This window comes from Tursiops truncatus, chromosome 10 (assembly GCF_011762595.2).
Source record: "Tursiops truncatus isolate mTurTru1 chromosome 10, mTurTru1.mat.Y, whole genome shotgun sequence".
NCBI lineage: Eukaryota > Metazoa > Chordata > Mammalia > Artiodactyla > Delphinidae > Tursiops > Tursiops truncatus.
In genome coordinates this window covers 46,470,980-46,487,494 of record NC_047043.1, presented here as the reverse complement: position 1 = coordinate 46,487,494, position 16,515 = coordinate 46,470,980, and the positions used below count along the sequence as shown (strand labels likewise).

The 16,515-nt window shown below is 39.7% G+C and overlaps 1 protein-coding gene across 5 annotated transcripts in view; it reads left to right on the top strand.

Moving 5' to 3' along the window:
• Window positions 1–16,515, top strand: part of SLC4A7 (solute carrier family 4 member 7) — a 124,234-nt gene that overhangs the window by 43,369 nt on the left and 64,350 nt on the right. For all 5 annotated transcript variants that reach the window (XM_019946899.3, XM_019946900.3, XM_033864503.2 and 2 more), the window contains exon 3: window positions 2,769–2,915. In XM_019946899.3, the coding sequence (XP_019802458.2) occupies window positions 2,769–2,915 (147 nt within the window). The remainder of the gene's footprint in view (window positions 1–2,768; window positions 2,916–16,515) is intronic.

Genomic DNA, 16,515 nt, shown 5'->3' with positions numbered 1-16,515 from the left:
GAAAAAAAACCTTCTTTTAAAGTAACCTGTGTATCTAGTGTATTTATCAGTCGATGGTATTAGCCCTTGGTGTAATTAGCCCTTGGTATAACAGAGCCCTTGGTGCTCTGTAAAATAAGAGAAGTAACAGGAGACTAGCATTGTTAATTACATGAACTTATACATAATTCTTTTTTTTTTCTTTTTTTTTTTTTTGGCGGTACGCGGGCCTTTCACTCTTGTGGCCTCTCCCGTTGCGGAGCACGCGCAGGCTCAGCAGCCATGGCTCATGGGCCCAGCCGCCGCGCGGAATGTGGGTCTTCCTGGACCGGGGCATGAACCCGTGTCCCCTGCATCGGTAGGTGGACTCTCAACCACTGCGCCACCAGGGAAGCCCCATAGTTCTTTTTTATCATAGTAAATTTTGGTATACTTTTTTGTATGTTACTTTTTTTCCTTTTTGGAAAACTGATACTAGCAATACTCAGAGATACTGCAGGTTTGGTTCCAGACCACTGCAATAAAGTGAATATTGCAGTAAAGTGAGTCACATGAATTTTTTTGGTTTCCTAGTGCGTATAAAGGTTATGTTCATGCTATATTGTAGTCTGTTTAAAGTGTGAATAGCATTATGTCTAAAAAACAATGTACATGCCTTAACTAAAACATACTTTATTGCTAAAAAATGGTAACCATCATCTGAGCCTTTAGCAAGTCATAATCTTTTTGCTGGTGGAGGGTCTTGCCTTGATGTTGGTGGCTGCTGACTGATGAGGGTGATAGTGGCTGAAGGTTGGGGTTGATTTCTTAAAATAAGACAACAATAAAGTTTGCCACTTTGATTGACTCCTCTTTTCATGAATGATTTCTCTGTAGCCTGCAAGGCTGTGTGATAGCATTTGACCCACAGTAGAATGTCTTTCAAAATTAGAGTCCTCTCAAACCCTGCCTTTGCCTCTGCTTTATCAACTAAATTTATGCAATATTCTAATCCTTTGTTGTCATTTCAACAATCTTCACAGCAGCTTCACCAGGAGTAGATTTCATCCAAAGAAACCACTTTCTTTGCTCATCAGTAGGAAGCAAGTTTTATCATGAGCTGGCAGCAATTCAGTCCCATCTTTAGGCTCCACTTCTAATTCTAGCTCTTTTGCTGTTTCCATCACATCTGCAGTGACTTTCTCCACTGAAGTCTTGAACCCCTCAAAGTCATCCACAAGGGCTGGAATCAACTTCTTCCAAATGCCTGTTAATGTTGATATTTTGACCTCTTGCCATGAATCATGAATGCTGTCCATGGCATCTGGGAGGGAATGGTGAATCCTTTCCAGAAGGTTTTCAATTAACTTTGCCCAGATCTATCAGAGGAGTCACTATCTGTGGCAGCTATAGCCTTCAAGACCTGAAAGTTGAAATGGCTCATTGATCCATGAGCTGCAGAATGGATGTTGTGTTACCAGGCATGAAAACATCATTAATCTCTTTGTACATCTCCATCAGAGCTCTTGGGTAACTAGGTGCCTTGTCAATGAGCAGTAATACTTTGAAAGGAATCTTTTTTCTGAGCAGTAGGTCTCAACAGTGGGCTTAAAATATTGAGTAAACTCTGTTGTCAACAGATGCGCTGTCATCCAGGTTTTGTATAACCTATAATGGAAAAGAATCTGAAGCTATACACGTGAAACTAACACAATATTGTAAATCAACTAAAGTTAAATAAAAAAGAACGAAGGAAGGAAGGAAGGAAAAAAGTATATATAGAGCACAGGCAGAATAGACTCGGCATGACTCTTACGGGCCCTAGGATTTTCAGAAGGAAGGAAGGAAAGAAGGAAGGAAGGGAGGGAGGGAGGGAGGAAGGACGGAAAGGAAGGAAGGAAGGAAAAAAAATACATATATAGAGCACAGGCAGAATAGACTGAGCATGACTCTTAAGGGCCCTAGGATTTTCAGAATGGTAAATGAACATTGGCTTCAACTTCACGTCACCAGCTGCATTAGCATGCATGTCCTTTGAAGCTAGGCGTTTGTCTTCTCCTCTAGCTATGAAAGCCCTAGATGGCATCTTCTTCCAATAGAAGGCTGTTTTGTCTACATTTTATCCAGACCAGTAAAACTTTCTCCTTATCAGCAGTAAGGCTGTTTCACTTTCTTATCATTTGTGTGTTCACTAGAGTAGCACTTTTAATTTCCTTCAAGAACTTTTCCTTTGCTTTCACTTCTTGGCTGTTTGGCACAAGGGGCCTGGCTTTATGCCAGTTTCAGCATGCCTTCCTCACTAGGCTTAATCATTTCTAGCTTCTGATTTAAGGTGAGAGATGTGCGACTCTTTCACTTGAACGGTTAGAGGCCGTTGTAAGGTTTTTAATTGGACTAATTTCAGCATTGCTGTGTCTTAGGGAATAGGGAGGCCCAAGGAGAAGGAGAGAGATGGGTGAACGGATGGTCAGGGGAGCAGTCAGAACACATACAACATGTATCGATTAAGTTCACCATCTTACATGGGCATGGTTTGTGGTGCCTCCAAACAATCACCATAGTAAATCAAAGATCAATGATCATGGACCACCATAACAAATACAATAATAATGAAAAAGTTGGAACCATTGCAAGAATTACTGTCAAAACACGACACAGAGACAGGAGGTGAGCAAATGCTGTTGGAAAAATAGTGCTGATACATTGGTTCAATGCAAGGTTGCCACAAACCTTCTATTTGAAAAAAACACAGTATCTGTGATGTGCAATAAAATGAGGTCTGCCAGTAATGTTTCGGAACATTTTACCAGGTCATCGAGCTGTGTATATAGGTGTCCACGTCCCATTTAGTAAAGAGAGTCGCCGGCGTCACAGGCATCGTGGACACAAACATCACCACCGGAGAAGAAAAGACAAAGACTCAGACAGAGAAGATGGACGGGAATCTCCTTCTTACGGTAAGAGAATGGAAAGTTCTCCATTAACAGTTTAAGGTTCTTTCCTGGAAAGTTTTTTTTTTTAATTAAATATTTCCTTTTTAAAATTGTATTTCTGCTATAACTCAGACACAGTATATGCATTGAGGAATACTAATTGAAGTGAGAATATTTTTTCTACAAGAAAAATGCTTAGTTTATAGGTTAAGATCTACTTAGGATGAGTGAAAAAAGTAAGGGGCTTTGGTTTCTTTATTGTATTCCAGCCTTGGAATTGTAAATGTTGAGTATTGGCACTTAAAATGCAATTTAGGAGGGTTTTTATTTCCTTTTCTCTATTATATATTTCACAATTAACATATGCAATGAACAAATATCTGGAATCCTTAGGCTCCTGGAAGAGATTGAAAAATTTTTTTTTCATTCTTAAATACATTTTTTACCAGAAGATTTTTATCCATAAAGCTGTATTACTTGGTTATCTGTGCAGAAAAGAGTGCTTTGATTTAATAGTATTGTCTTCAGAAGGACAGAATTTTTGTTTGAAAGCAGAGCAATAAAGAAGTGCCAGTAGACAGAGGAAATGATGGGAATCTCAGAAGGCAAAAAAGGCATATGGTAGAGGAAAATGAATTATTATCTGATAATAAAGATTAGTAGTTATTTAAGTGCTCCTGAAAGCTGGAAAGGCGAGAGCCCAAAAAAATAGCTGTGTGGCTTGAGCAGGACATTGCACTCAGTTGACATGTAGGGTGTCACTGGTTTTTTAGGACATCGTGGCCCATATGGCCATCTATGCCATAGGTCCTAGTGTGTGCATTTTCGAGGAGCCATGTGAGCTGCACCCCCTCAGGCACTTGTGTGCTGTGCTGAAGGAAAGTTCTTTTGACGAGGTAAAGAGGGAAAGAATTACTGTGTATACTACAGCTTATGTCATGATCATAAGAAAGAAGATACTGATTGCCTAGTAAAATATTAAGTGCCAATTCTTTGCTAAGTATTCCACCAAGCCCTTGACAACGTGCTTTGACTTAACCTTCTCAGCAGTTTTAAAAAATTAAAGATAGGTATTATTGTTTTCATTATATAGATGGAGAAACTTCAACTTAGGCTAAATGATGGGAATCTCTTAGCCAGTACTAAGAGATACTGATGGCCCAATAAACTATTAAGTGGTCATATAGCTAACAAAAATATGTCACTGGTGAAGGAAAAATCAGTAATTTTAGAAAGCATTATTAGTGGACCTTGATGACATTGGTAGTTGAGAAGTATTTTGCTGTAATTTTGTGAGTGGATCAGTATGCTTCTCTATTTCATTCTGAATAAAAAGGCACACCATATTTTTTATAGGAATGTGGCTTACTAGACTGTAAGTATGTTTATATGTTCACCTGGCTAGGTGGTTTAATGTTCAAGCTGAGGTCTGAAATATGAAGTCTAAATATAGTGGTTTGAAAATAAATTTGGTGGAGAAAATATTTGTAACTTTTTCATAGAGTAATTATGCCTAGAAAAGTTTTATGCCACAGAATTGGGTTTATTTTGGTTTTAACTCCAATCTGTATCCTGGAAATTGCTATGAAGTCCCTTCTTTCTAACCCCCACTCTCCAAAAAGAGATTACACAGGTGTTTTGCTTCTGGACATGATGGAATAACAGGAATTGAATTTGCCCTCCAATTTTAAACACTTAGAAAACTGCACAAGATATATGAAACAGTAATTTTCAGACAATGGACAACAGAGAGCATAGGATGCTAAGCTCTGAGAGAGGGGAAGCAAGTGAGATGACCCCTGTGGTCCTGAGTTCATCCCTGTGAGACAGTTTCCAGGCCACAGCATGAGGAACCAAGACAGAGAGTAGCAGGCTCTCAGAGTTGAGGAGACAGTGTAGAATTTGGGGAGGCCTAGTAGGTTAGGATTTAAGATGTAGAGTGCCAGAGAGTAGAGAGCTACATACAGAGAGTGTTCTAAAGGTCTGAAGAAGGGTCCTTTTAAATCTTTGGCTGGGTACTAGTCTGGGTATGTGTGACAGGAAACTACCTGAGGCTTGATAAATAGCCACCAGAAAGCAGTATGGTAAACAATTCCTGGATTTCACACAAAGACTGAGAATAGGATGTGTTCCCACCAGTCAGAGTGGAAAGACCTTGTGACATATAGGGCATTAGATAGAGGTCTCAGAAGGGTATTGCCTTAGTAGTAGGTCTAAATTAGTTTTACACTAAAGGCTGCACTGGATCTGCTAGAAAAAAAAAAAAAATTGAAAGCAGGTCTTGAAAGAATTAAACTGACTTCAGGTATCTGCATGCTGGAAGAAAGTCTGGTACTACTAAAAGAAATACAGTAAAACCTAGCACCTAACCATGAGAAATGCACAATATCTGACATCCACAAATTATTTGGAATATAATGAAGTAGGAAAATAGGCATAACCAAGAGAAAAATAAATCAATAGAAACAGATCCAGAGGGAGGAGCTTCAAGATGGCGGAAGAGTAAGACGTGGAGATCACCTTCCTACCCACAAATACATCAGAAATACATCTACATGTGGAACAACTCCTACAGAACACCTACTGAACGCTGGCAGAAGACCTCAGACCTCCCAAAAGGCAAGAAACTCCTCACATACCTGGGTAGGGCAAAAGAAAAAAACAGAGACAAAAGAATAGGGATGGGACCTGCACCTCAGGGAGGGAGCTGTGAAGGAAGAAGTTTCCACACACTAGGAAGCCCCTTCACTGGCAGAGATGGGGGTGGCGTGGGGGGGCAGGAGCTTTGGAGCCACGGAGGAGAGCACAGCAACAGGGGTGCAGAGGGCAAAGCGGAGAGATTCCCGCACGGAGGATCGGTGCCTGAGAGGCTTGTCTGCTTACCCACTGGGACGGGTGGGGGCTGGGAGCTGAGGCTCAGGCCACGGAGGTCAGATCCCAGGGAGAGGACTGGGGTTGCCTACGTGAACACAGCCTGAAGGGGGCTAGTGTGCCACAGCTAGCCAGGAGGGAGTCCAGGAAAAAGTCTGGAGCTGCTGAAGAGGCAAGAGACTTCTTCTTGCCTCTTTGTTTCCTCGTGCGCGAGGAGAGGGAATTAAGAGTGCTGCTTCAAGGAGCTCCAGAGACGGGCACAAGCTGTGGCTATCAGCGCAGACCCCAGAGACAGGCATGAGACGCTAAGGCTGCTACTGCAGCCACAAAGAAACCTGTGTGCAAGCACAGGTCGCTATCCACATCTCCCCTCCTGGGAGCCTGTGCAGCCTGCCACTGCCAGGGTCCCATGATCAAGGGACAACTTCCCCGGGAGAAAACACGGCGTGCCTCAGGCTGCCGCAATGTTATGCTGGTGTCTGCCGCCGCAGGCTGGCCCCACACTCTGTACCCCTCCCTCCCCCAGGCCTAAGTCAACCAGAGCCCCCAAATCAGCTGCTCCTTTAACCCCGTCCTGTCTGAGCAAACAAAAGACGCTCTCAGGCGACCTACATGCAGAGGTGGGTCCAAATCCAAAGCTGAACCCCGGGAGCTGTGTGAACAAAGAAGAGAAAGGGAAATTTCTCCCAGCAGCCTCAGGAGCAGCGGATTAAATCTCCACAATAAACTTGATGTACCCTGCATCTGTGGAATACCTGAATAGACAACGAATCATCCCAAATTGAGGAGGTGGACTTTGGGAGCAACTATATATATATATTTTTTCCCTTTTTCTCTTTTTGTGAGTGTGTATGTGTATGCTTGTGTGTGTGATTTTGTCTGTATAGCTTTGCTTTTACCATTTGTCCTAGGGATCTGTCAGTCCATTTTATTTGTTTGTTTAGGTTTTTGGTATAGTTTTTAGCACTTGTTATCATCGGTGGATTTGTTTTTTGGTTTGGTTGCTCTCTTCTTTCTTTTTTTCTTAAAAAAATTTTTTTTTAATCTTTTTTATTTTAATAACTTTATTTTCTTTTACATTATTTTATTTTATCTTCGTCTTTCTTTCTTTTTTTTCCCTCCCTTTTATTCTGAGCCATAAGGATGACAGGCTCTTGGTGGTCCAGCCAGGTGTCAGGGCTGTGCCTCTGAGGTGGGAGAGCCAAGTTCAGGACACTGGTCAACAAGAGACCTCCCAGCTCCACGTAATATCAAAGGGCGAAAGTCTCCCAGAGATCTCCATCTCAACGCCAAGACCCAGCTCCACTCAACAACCAGAAAGCTACAGGACTGTACACCCTATGCCAAAAAACTAGCAAAACAGGAACACAACCCCATCCATTAACAGAGAGGCTTCCTAAAATCATAATAAGGCCACAAACACCTGAAAATGCACCACCAGACATGGACCTGCCCACCAAAAAGACAAGATCCAGCCTCATCCACCAGAATACAGACACTAGTCCCCTCCACCAGGAATTCTACACAACCCACTGAACCAACCTTAGCCACTGGGAACAGACACCAAAAATAATGGGAACTACGAACGTGCAGCCTGCGAAAAGGAGACCCCAAACACAGTAAGTTAAGCAAAATGAGAAGACAGAGAAACACACAGCAGATGAAGGATCAAGATAAAAACCCACCAGACCTAACAAATGAAGAGGAAATAGGCAGTATACCTGAAAAAGATTTCAGAAAAATGACAGTAAAGATGATCCAAAATCTTGGAAATAGAATGGAGAAAATACAAGAAAAGTTTAACAAGGTCCTAGAAGAACTAAAGAGCAAACAAACAGTGATGAACAACACAATAAATGAAATTAAAAATTCTCTAGAAGGGATCAATAGCAGAATAACTGAGTCAGAAGAACAGATAAGTGACCTGGAAGATAAAATAATGGAAATAACTACTGCAGAGCAGAATAAAGAAAAAAGAATGAAAAGAATGAAGGACCATCTCAGACACCTCTGAGACAACATTAAGCGTGCCAACATTCGAATTATAGGGGTCCCAGAAGGAGAAGAGAACAAGAAAGGGACTGAGAAAATATTTGAAGAGATTATAGTTGAAAGGTTCCCTAAAATGGGAAATGAAATAGTTAATCAAGTCCAGGAAGCACAGAGAGTCCCATACAGCATAAATCCAAGGAGAAATACACCAAGACACATATTAATCAAACTATCAAAAATTAAAGATAAAGAAAACATATTAAAAGCAGCAGGGGAAAAACAACAAATAACACACAAGGGAATCCCCATAAGGTTAATAGGTGATCTTTCAGCAGAAACTCTGCAAGCCAGAAGGGAGTGGCAGTATTTAAAGTGATGAAGGAGAAAAACCTACAACCAAGATTACTCTGCCCAGCAAGAATCTCATTCAGATTTGATGGAGAAATTAAAAGCTTTACAGACAAGCAAAAGCTGAGAGAGATCAGCACCACCAAACCAGCTTTACAACAAATGCTAAAGGAACTTCTCTAGGTAGGAAAACAAGAGAAGGAAAAGACCTACAGTAACAAACCCAAAACAATTAAAAAAAATAGTAATACGAACATACATATCAATAATTACCTTAAATGTAAATGGATTAAATGCTCCAACCAAAAGATATAGCCTGGCTGAATGGATACAAAAACAAGACCTGTATATATGCAGTCTACAAGGGACCCACTTCAGACCTAGGGACACATACAGACTGAAAGTGAGGGGATGGAAAAAGATATTCCATGCAAATGGAAATCAAAAGAAAGCTGGAGTAGCAATTCTCATATCAGACAAAATAGACTTTAACACAAACACTATTACAACAGACAAAGAAGGACACTACATAATGATCAGGGGATCAATCCAAGAAGATATAACAATTGTAAATATTTATACACCCAACATAGCATCTCAATACATAAGGCAAATACTAACAGACATAAAAGGGAAATTGACAGTAACACAATCATAGTAGGGGACTTAGCACCCCATTTTCACCAATGGACAGATCATCCAAAATGAGAATAAATAAGGAAGCACAAGCTTTAAATGATGCATTAAAGAAGATGGGCTTAAATGATAATTATAGGACATTCCATCCAGAAACAACAGAATACACATTCTTCTCAAGTGCTCATGGAACATTCTCCAGGATAGATCATATCTTCTTGGGTCACAAATGAAGACTGGGTAAATTTAAGAAAATTGAAATCATATCAAGTGTCTTTTCCAACCACAGTGCTGTGAGACTAGATATCAATTACAAGACAGAATCTGTAAAAAATACAAACACATGGAGGCTAAACAATACACTAATAACCAAGAGATCACTCTAGAAATCAAAGAGTAAATAAAAAAAATACCTAGAAACAAATGACAATGAAAACACCATGACCCAAGACCCAAAACCTATGGGATGCAGCAAAAGCAGTTTTAAGACGGAAGTTTATAGCAATACAGTCCTACCTTAAGAACAAGAAATATCTCAAATAATCAACCTAACCTTACACCTAAAGCAATTAGAGAAAGAAGAACAAAAAAACACCGAAGTTAGCAGAAAGAAAGACATCATAAAGATCACATCAGAAATAAATGAAAAAGAAATGAAGGAAACAATAGCAAAGATCAATAAAAATAAAAGCTGGTTCTTTGAGAAGATAAACAAAATTGATAAACTATTAGCCAGATGCATCCAAAAAAAAAAGAGAGAAGACTCAAATCAATAGAATTAGAAATGAGAAGAGAGAAGTAACAACTGACACTGCAGAAATACAAAGGATCATGAGAGATTACTAAAAGCAACTATATACCAATAAAATGGACAACCTGGAAGAAATGGACAAATTCTTTTTTTTTAATTAAAATTTTTTTTTTATTTTTGGCTGTGTTGGGTCTTCATTTCTGTGCGAGGGCTTTCTCTAGTTGTGGCAAGTGGGGGCCACTCTTCATCACGATGCGTGGGCCTCTCACTATCACGGCCTCTCTTGTTGCGGAGCACAGGCTCTAGACGCGGAGGCTCAGTAGTTGTGGCTCACGGGCCTAGTTGCTCTGCGGTATGTGGGATCTCCCAGACCAGGGCTCGAACACGTGTCCCCTGCATTAGCAGGCATATTCTCAACCACTGCGCCACCAAGGAAGCCCTGGACAAATTCTTAGAAATGCACAACCTTCCGAGACTGAACCAGGAAGAAATAGAAAATATGAACAGACCAATCACAAGCACTGAAATGGAAACTGTGATTAAAAATCTTCCAACAAACAAAAGCCCAGGACCAGATGGCTTCACAGGCGAAATCTATCAAACATTTAGAGAAGAACTAAAACCTATCCTTCTCAAACTCTTCCAAAATATAGCAGAGGGAGGAACATTCCCAAACTCATACGAGGCCACCATCACCCTGATACCAAAACCAAACAACGATGTCCCAAAGAAAACTACATGCCAATATCACTGATGAACATAGATGCAAAACTCCTCAACAAAATACTAGCAAACATAATCCAACAGCACATTCAAAGGATCATACAGCCTGATCAAGTGAGGTTTATCTCAGGAATGCAAGAATTCTTCAATATACACAAATCAGTCAATGTGATACACCATATTAAGAAATTGAAGGAGAAAAACCATATGATCATCTCTAGATGCAGAGAAAGCTTTCGACAAAATTCAGCACCCATTTATGATAAAAACCCTGCAGAAAGTAGGCATAGAGGGAACTTTCCTCAACATAATAAAGGCCATATATGACAAACCCATAGTCAACATCGTCCTCAATGGTGAAAAACTGACACCATGTCCACTAAGAACAGGAACAAGACAAGGTTGCCCACTCTCACCACTATTATTCAACATAGTTTTGGAAGTTTTAGCCACAGCAATCAGAGAAGAAAAAGAAATAAAAGGAATCCAAATCATAAAAGAAGAAGTAAAGTTGTCACTGTTTGCAGATGACATATTATACCTAGAGAATCCTAAAGATGCTACCAGAAAACTAGTAGATCTAATCAATGAATTTTGTAAATTAGAAGGATGCAAAATTAATGCACACAAATCTCTTGCATTCCTATACACTAATGATGAAAAATCTGAAATTGAAATCAAGAAAACACTCCCATTTACCATTTCAACAAAAAGAATAAAATATCTAGGAATAAACCTACCTAAAGAGACAATGACCTGTATGCAGAAATTTTAAGACACCGATGAAAGAAATTAAATATGATACAAATAGATAGATATACCATGCTCTTGGATTGGAAGAATCAACATTGTCAAAATGAGTATAGTACCCAAAGCAATCTACAGATTCAATGCAATCCCTATCAAACTGCCACTGGTATTTTTCACAGAACTAGCACAAAAAATTTCACAATTTGTATGGAAACGCAATATTGAGAATGAAAAACGGAGTTGGAGGAATCAGGCTCCCTGACTTCAGACTGTACTACAAAGCTACAGTAATCAAGACAGTATGGTACTGGCACAAAAATAGAAATATAGATCCATGGTACAGGATAGAAAGTCCAGAGATAAACCAATGCACATATGCTCACCTTATCTTTGATAAAGGAGGCCAGAATATACAATGGAGAAAGACAGCCTCTTCAATAAGTGGTGCTGGGAAAACTGGACAGCTACATGTAAAAGAATGAAATTAGAACACTCCCTAACACCATACACAAAGGTAAATTCAAAATGGTGTAAAGACCTAAATGTAATGCCAGACACTATAAAACTCTTAGAGGAAAACATAGGCAGAACACTCCATGACATAAATCACAGCAAGATCCTTTTTGACCCACCTCCTAGAGAAATGGAAATAAAAAGAAAAATAAACAAATGGGACCTAATGGAATATGAAAGCCTTTGCACAGCAAAGGAAACCATAAACAAGACTAAAAGACAATCCTCTGAATGGGAGAAAATATTTGCGAATGAAGCAACTTGCAAAGGATTAATCTTCAAAATTTACAAGCAGCTTATGCAACTCAATATCAAAAAAGCAAATAACCCAATCCAAAAATGGGCAGAAGACCTAAATAGACATTTCTCCAAAGAAGATATACAGATTGCCAACAAACATATGAAAGAATGCTCAACATCATTAATTATTAGAAAATGCAAATCAAAACTACAATGGGATATCTCACACTGGTCAGAATGGCCATCATCAAGAAATCTACAGAGTGCTGGAGAGGGTGTGGAGAAAAGGGAACCCTCTTGCGCTGTTGGTGGGAATGTAAATTGATACAGCTACTATGGAAAACATTATGGAGGTTCCTTAAAATCTAAAAGTAGGGGGGGAATCAAGGTGGCAGAGTAGAAGGACGTACTCTCACTCCCTCTTGGGAGAACACCAGAATCACAACTGGCTGCTGGACAATCATTGACAGGAAGACACTGGAACTCACCAAAAAAGATATCCCACATCCAAAGACAAAGGAGAAGCCACAATGAGACGGTAGGACGGGTGCAATCACAGTAAAATCAAGTCCCATAACTGGTGGGTGGGTGACTCACAGAGTGGAGAACACTTATACCACAGAAGTCCACCCACTGGAGTGAAGGTTCTGAGCCTCATGTCAGGCTTCCCAACCTATGGGTCTGGCAACAGGAGGAGGAATTCCTAGAGAATCAGAATTTGAAGCCTAGTGGGAATTGACTGCAGGACTTTGACAGGACTGGGGGAAACAGAGACTGCACCCTTGGAGGGCACACACAAAGTACTGTGTGCATCGGGACCCAGGGGAAGGAGCAGTGACCCCAGGGGAGAGTGAACCAGACCTACTTGCTGGCGATGGAGGATCTCCTGCAGAGGCAGGGAAGGGGGGCTGTGGCTCACCGTGGGGACAAGGACACTGACAGTAGAAGTTCTGGGAAGTACTCCTTGGCATGAGCCCTCCCAGAGTCTGTCATTAGCCCCACCAAAGAGCCCAAGTAGGCTCCAGCGTTGGGTTGCCTCAGGCCAAACAATGAACAGGTGGTGAACCCAGCCCCACCCATCAAGTCAAGTGGATTAAAGTTTTACTGAGTTCCGCCCACCAGAGCAACAGTCAGCTCTACCCACCACCAGTCCCTCCCATCAATCGTTTAGCCTCATCCACCAGAGGGCAGACAGCAGAAGCAAGAACTACAATCCTGCAGCCTGTAGAACAAAAACCACATTCACAGAAAGATAGACAAGACAAAAAGGCAGAGGGCTATGTACCAGATGAAGGAACAAGATAAAACCCCAGAAAAATAACTAAATGAAGTGGATACAGGCAGCCTTCCAGAAAAAGAATTCAGAATAATGATAGTGAAGATGATCCAGGACCTCAGAAAAGAAAGGAGGCAAAAATTGAAAAGATGCAAGAAATGTTAAACGAAGACCTAGAAGAATTAAAGAACAGAGATGAACAATAAAATACCTGAAGTGAAAACTACACTAGAAGGAATCAATAGCAGAATAACTGAGGTAGAAGAACGGATAAGTGACCTGGAAGACAAAATGCTGGAATTCACTGCTGTGGAAGAGAGTAAAGAAAAAAGAATGAAAAGAAGTGAAGACAGCCTAAGAGACCTCTGGGGCAACATTAAATAAAACAACATTTGCATTATAGGGGTCCCAGAAGGAGAAGAGAGAGAGAAAGGACCAGAGAAAATATATGAAGAGATTATAGTTGAAAACTTCCCTAACATGGGAAAGGAAATAGCCACCCAAGTCCAGGAAGCGCAGCGAGTCCCATACAGGATAAACCCAAGGAGAAACATGCTGAGACACATAATAATCATATTGGCAAAAATTAAAGACAAAGAAAAGTTATTGAAAGCAGCAAGGGAAAAACGAAAAATAACATACAAGGGAACTCCCATAAGGTTAACAGATTATTTCTCAGCAGAAACTCTACAAGCCAGAAGGGAGTGGCATTATATACTTAAAGTGATGAAACAGAAGAACCTACAACCAAGATTACTCTACCCGGCAAGGATCTCATTCAGTTTCGATAGAGAAATCAAAAGCTTTACAGAGAAGCAAACTGTTAAGAGAATTCAGCACCACCAAACCAGCTCTACAACAAATGCTAAAGGAACTTCTCTAAGTGGAAACACAAGAGAGGAAAAGGACCTACAAAAACAAACCCAAAACAATTAAGAAAATGTTCACAGGAACATACATATCGATAATTACCTTAAACGTAATGGATTAAATGCTCCAACCAAAAGACACAGGCTTGCTGAATGGATACAAAAAAAAAGACCCACATATATGCTGTGTACAAGCGACCCACTTCAGAGCTAGGGACACATTCAGAATGAAAGTGAGGGGATGAAAAAAGATATTCCATGCAAATGGAAATCAGAAGAAAGCTGGAGTAGCAATACTCATATCAGATAAAATAGGCTTTAAAATAATGTTACAAGAGACAAGGAAGGACACTACATAATGATCAAGGGATCAATCCAAGAAGAAGATATAACGATTATAAATATATATGCACCCAACATAGGAGCACCTCAATACATAAGGCAACTGCTAACAGCTATAAAAGAGGAAATTGACAGTAACACAATAATAGTGGGGGACTTTAACACCTCACTTAACACCAATGGACAGATCATCCAAAATGAAAATAAATAAGGAAGCAGAAGCTTTAAATGACACAATAGACCAGATAGATTTAATTGATATTTATAGGACATTCCATCCCAAAACAGCAGATTACACTTTCTTCTCAAGTGCACACAGAACATTCTCCAGGATAGATCACATCTTGGTTCACAAATCAGTCCTCAGTAAGTTTAAGAAAATTGAAATCATATCAAGCATCTTTTCTGACCACAACGCTATGAGATTAGAAGCAAATTACGGGAAGAAAAACGTAAAAAACACAAACACATGGAGGCTAGACAATACGTTTCTAAACAACCAAGAGAGCACTGAAGAAATAAAGAGGAAATCAAAAAATACCTAGAGACAAATGACAATGGAAACACGACGATCCAAAACCTATGGGATGCTGCGAAAGCAGTTCTAAGAGAGAAGTTTATAGGAATACAATGTTACCTCAAGAAACAAGAAAAATCTCAAGTAAACAATCTAACCTTACACCTAAAGGAACTAGAGAAAGAAGGAGAAACAAAACCCAAAGTTAGTAGAAGGAAAGAAATCACAAAGAGCAGAGCAGAAGTAAATGAACTAGAAACAAAGAAAGCAACAGCAAAGATCAATAAAACTAAAGCCTGGTTCTTTGAGAAGATAAACAAAATTGATAAACCTTTAGCCAGACTCAATAAAAAAGAGGGAGAGGACTCATCAATAAAATTAGAAATGTAAAGGAGAAGTTACAACAGACACCGCAGAAATACAAAGCATCCTAAGAGACTACTACTAGCAACTCTGTGCCAAAAAAATGGACAACCTGGAAGAAATTGACAAATTCTCAGAAAGGTATAACCTTCCAAGACTGAGCCAGGAAGAAACAGAAAATATGAACAGACCAATCACAAGTAATGAAATTGAAACTGTGATTAAAAATCTTCCAAGAAACAAAAGTCCTGGACCAGATGGCTTCACAGGTGAATTCTATCAAACATTGACAGAAGAGCTAACACCCGTCCTTGTCAAACTCTTCCACAAAATTGCAGAGGAAGGAACACTCCCAAACTCATTCTATGAGAGCACCATCACCCTGATACCAAAACCAGACAAAGGTACCACTAAAAAAGAAAATTACAGACCAATATTACTGATGAGTATAGATGCAAAATCCTCAACAAAATACTAGCAAACAGAATCCAACAACACATTAAATGGATCATACAACATGATCAAGTGGGATTTATCCCAGTGATGCAAGGATTCTTCAATATACGCAAATCAGTCAATGTGATACACCATATTAACAAATTGAAGAATAAAAACCATATGATCATTTCAACAGATGTGGAAAAAGCTTTTGACAAAATTCAGCACAAATTTATGATAAAAACTCCAGAAGGTGGGCATAGAGGGAACCTGCCTCAACATACAAAGGCCATATACGACAAAGCCACAGCCAACATCCTGCTCAATGGTGAAAAACTGAAAGCATTTCCTCTAAGATCAGGAACGAGACAAGGATGTCCACTCTCACCACTATTATTCAACATAGATTTGGAAGTCCTACCCACGGCAATCAGAAAAAAAAAAGAAATAAAAGGAATACAAATTGGAAAGGAAGAAGTAAAACTGTCACTGTTTTCAGATGACATGATACTATACATAGAGAATCCTAAAAATGCCTCCAGAAAACTACTATAATCAATGAATTTGGTAAAGTTGCAGGGTCCAAAATTAATGCACAGAAATCTCTTGTATTCCTATACACTAATGATGAAAAATCGGAAGTGTTTCCATAATTTCTCTTTCAATTTACCATTGCAACAAAAAGAATAAAACACCAGGCATTAAACCAGCTAGGGAGACAAAAGACCTGTATGCAGAAAAGTATAAGACACTGATGAAAGAAATTAAAGACGATACAAACAGTTGGAGAGACATTACCATGTTCCTGGATTGGAATAATCAATATTGTGAAAATGACTATACTACCCAAAGCCATCTACAGATTCAATGCAATCCCTATCAAATTACCAATGGCATTTTTTATAGAAGTAGAACTAAAAATCTTAAAATTTGTATGGAGACGCAAAAGTCCCTTAATAGCCAAAGCAACCTTGAAGGAAAAAAACGGAGCTGGA